General features: G+C 29.6%; 1 protein-coding gene across 1 annotated transcript in view; it reads right to left on the reverse strand.

The window, feature by feature from the left end:
- The window catches only part of LOC106686607 (zinc finger protein 431-like), a gene marked incomplete in the record, with an annotated part of 20,214 nt that extends 19,747 nt beyond the window's left edge, over positions 1–467 (reverse strand). Inside the window, 1 exon segment of the mRNA XM_067052759.1 lies at positions 377–467. Coding sequence (XP_066908860.1) covers positions 377–389 — 13 coding nt within the window.
- Positions 468–2,705: the final 2,238 nt, after the last annotated feature.

The raw sequence follows: 2,705 nt of genomic DNA on the forward strand, positions 1-2,705 counted from the left end.
TTTTAACTAAGATCAAATTTACTGAATGTATTATAAAATAATATTGTAAATTTCAATAAAGATATTAAACAATTGTTTTTTAATACCTTATGTTATTTTACCGACATATTTAATTACCTATATATACGTTTTATTTTCCACTTCTCTCGTCACTTTATTTATATTAATTTTCATTTAGTACAATTATTTATTTTAATCATTCTATTTATATTTGTGTATTCATTGTCAAATTATTTCACATTTTTTAAACCCGGATTAATACTAATACATTAAAGGAACTAAACCTTTTTAAATTGTTTAATAATTAATAAACCACATTACATGCTTATATTATTGAAAAATATCATAAGAATAGAAGAAAATAACTATTACTTACCAAACCCATCCATGGCTATCCGACAATGATAAAATCTAAAGCCTCTAACAAACAACTTGAATTGAACTTAACACTCAAGAGCTAATTGTTGTTGCAGACATGAGTCGTTCGAGAACAAGAGATCAAAAAGAACGGTTCTATAAACTCAAAGGTAATACGAGATCTACACGTTTGCCGTTTGCCGTTTGCCCAAACCCAAAACTTGTACAAATGTCTGGTAAACAAAACAAGCAACAAACGTCGGTATTCACACGCTTGTTTTATTCCTCTGAATTTTTCCGCAATTCATTCGATTTGCTCTATTTTTATTACAAAATGGAGATAAGCTAATTAAAAAGATATATAAATATCAGTACTTGAAGAAGTTTATCGGGGGGTGCGGTCAGCAAAGAACAACATAAATAAACAAAACAATATTTATTTATTTTATGCCGACGTTTCGACCTGAGTTTCAGGTCTTCATCAGGGATAGTGGCGTGTAAAGGGGACGGGAAGCAACTTCGTATAAATATCAGTAATGTAGTAAAAAATAGAATATGGTCCAGGAGCGGTCAAATGAAACTCAAATAGTAATGACTATTTTAATAGAGCCAACGTTTCGCCCCATGTTGCAGGGCTTCGTCAGGGCTAAAAAAGATACAAACACTTAACATAAGTAAATGGAAAATTATAAGGGTATACAATCAAACGTAGAAATTAAATAAGAAAAAATTTTCATCTCTTAGAAAAGGGGGATAAGAATAAAATAAAAAATAAAGGAATAAACTGAATGAGACAGAATTCCAACCTGTTTTGATAGAAAGTCAGAGTGAGTCGTTTTAGGGAGGAGTGTAGAAATGGTCCAAATACAAACGGTTTTTCTCTTATAATGCTATGCCGCAAAACAAGATATGATTCTATTTATGTATATATGTGATTAGGCTTAGACTATTGTATATAATGCATTTGTTTAAATATACATATTTAGGTCAGAAAACAAACTGTTCACTCTGACTTTGACTTCTGTCAAAACAGGTCCGTTTTCTGCCTCGTTCATTTTCTTTCCTTATTCTTAGCCCCCTTTTTCATCTTTTAGTTTGTACTTTCTTTTATATTTCTTCTAATTATCTGTTATTATTTCCCTTTTCATTTATTGTTTATAACCTTTAATTTTTCTTATTTAATTTTTACGTTTCAGTGTATACCCTTGTAATTTTCCATTTACTTTTATTCTTATGTCAAGTGTTTGTATCTTTTTTAGCCCTGACGAAGCCCTGCAACATGGGGTAAAACGTTGGCTCAATTATACCTATTGTTATCAATTATGAATATTCCTGCAATTTCAAACAGTTTAGCAGAAATCTCTGCCTACAACTGTAAGTTATTTTTTTCTCTCTTATCTTATCTCTTATTTCTTCATTTCCTATTCTCCATATTTCGTCTTATTTTTTATAACATTGTTCTTACATACTCCCCGTTAATATATCTGTTATTATAAGCCCTTTATATATTGATACATTTTATTACTTTTTGGGCTCTCATTATTTTACGTTTTATACCTTTTTATGTTATTTTTTTTTCTTTTTTTTACTCTCACATTTACTATTTTATCTCTATGATCTGTTAAACTTTAGATCTCTGTTTATGTGACGTATTTTGCCGACCTGCACTATAGCGGCTTTTCCTGCAATTTATATCAATGTAGCCTGGATTCTCTTCCTATATCCTTACTCTCGCATTTCTTACTTTCTTTATTCCCCTTTCTCCATTTATTCCTTCTTATCCCCTATTCTTTCCTTTTACAATATTTTTTTTCATAAGCTCCATTATTAATTTAACTAATTCTTTATAGATTCTATCCACTGTATCATTTATTTATTACGCACATTTATATGTATATAAATAATAATGTAATCAATCTACTACTGTCTTTGTCCATAGTTATTAATCAACTTTTTTCTCTCTAAATGATGGTTGTTGTCTTTTTGTTTTTATAGCCCTAATGAAGACCTGAAAATCAGGTCGTAACGTCGGCATAAATAAATATTTTTTGTTTATTTAGGTTGTTTCTTTGCTAACCGCACCCACCGATCATCTTCTCCAATCAATTAATAAAATAGTTATTATTAATGTACAAGAGATCCTAGCGGATTTTCTGAGCAACTTGTTTTTTTATAACCTTTCCTTCTAAAACTTCATGTTATTGCTTATTTCTAAGTTTTGATTAAAGTAATTTATTACAAAAAGCCTAAATTGAGTGAAAAGTGGAAGTTATGTAATAGTTTGGCTACTGAGTGTCTTGTTAATCTTCTGACTTGTGAGGAAGAGAATCAAGATGTGCTAATTGACA

Source organism: Halyomorpha halys, unplaced genomic scaffold (assembly GCF_000696795.3).
Source record: "Halyomorpha halys isolate HHAL.00 unplaced genomic scaffold, Hhal_1.1 Scaffold846.1, whole genome shotgun sequence".
NCBI classification, from domain to species: Eukaryota; Metazoa; Arthropoda; class Insecta; order Hemiptera; family Pentatomidae; genus Halyomorpha; species Halyomorpha halys.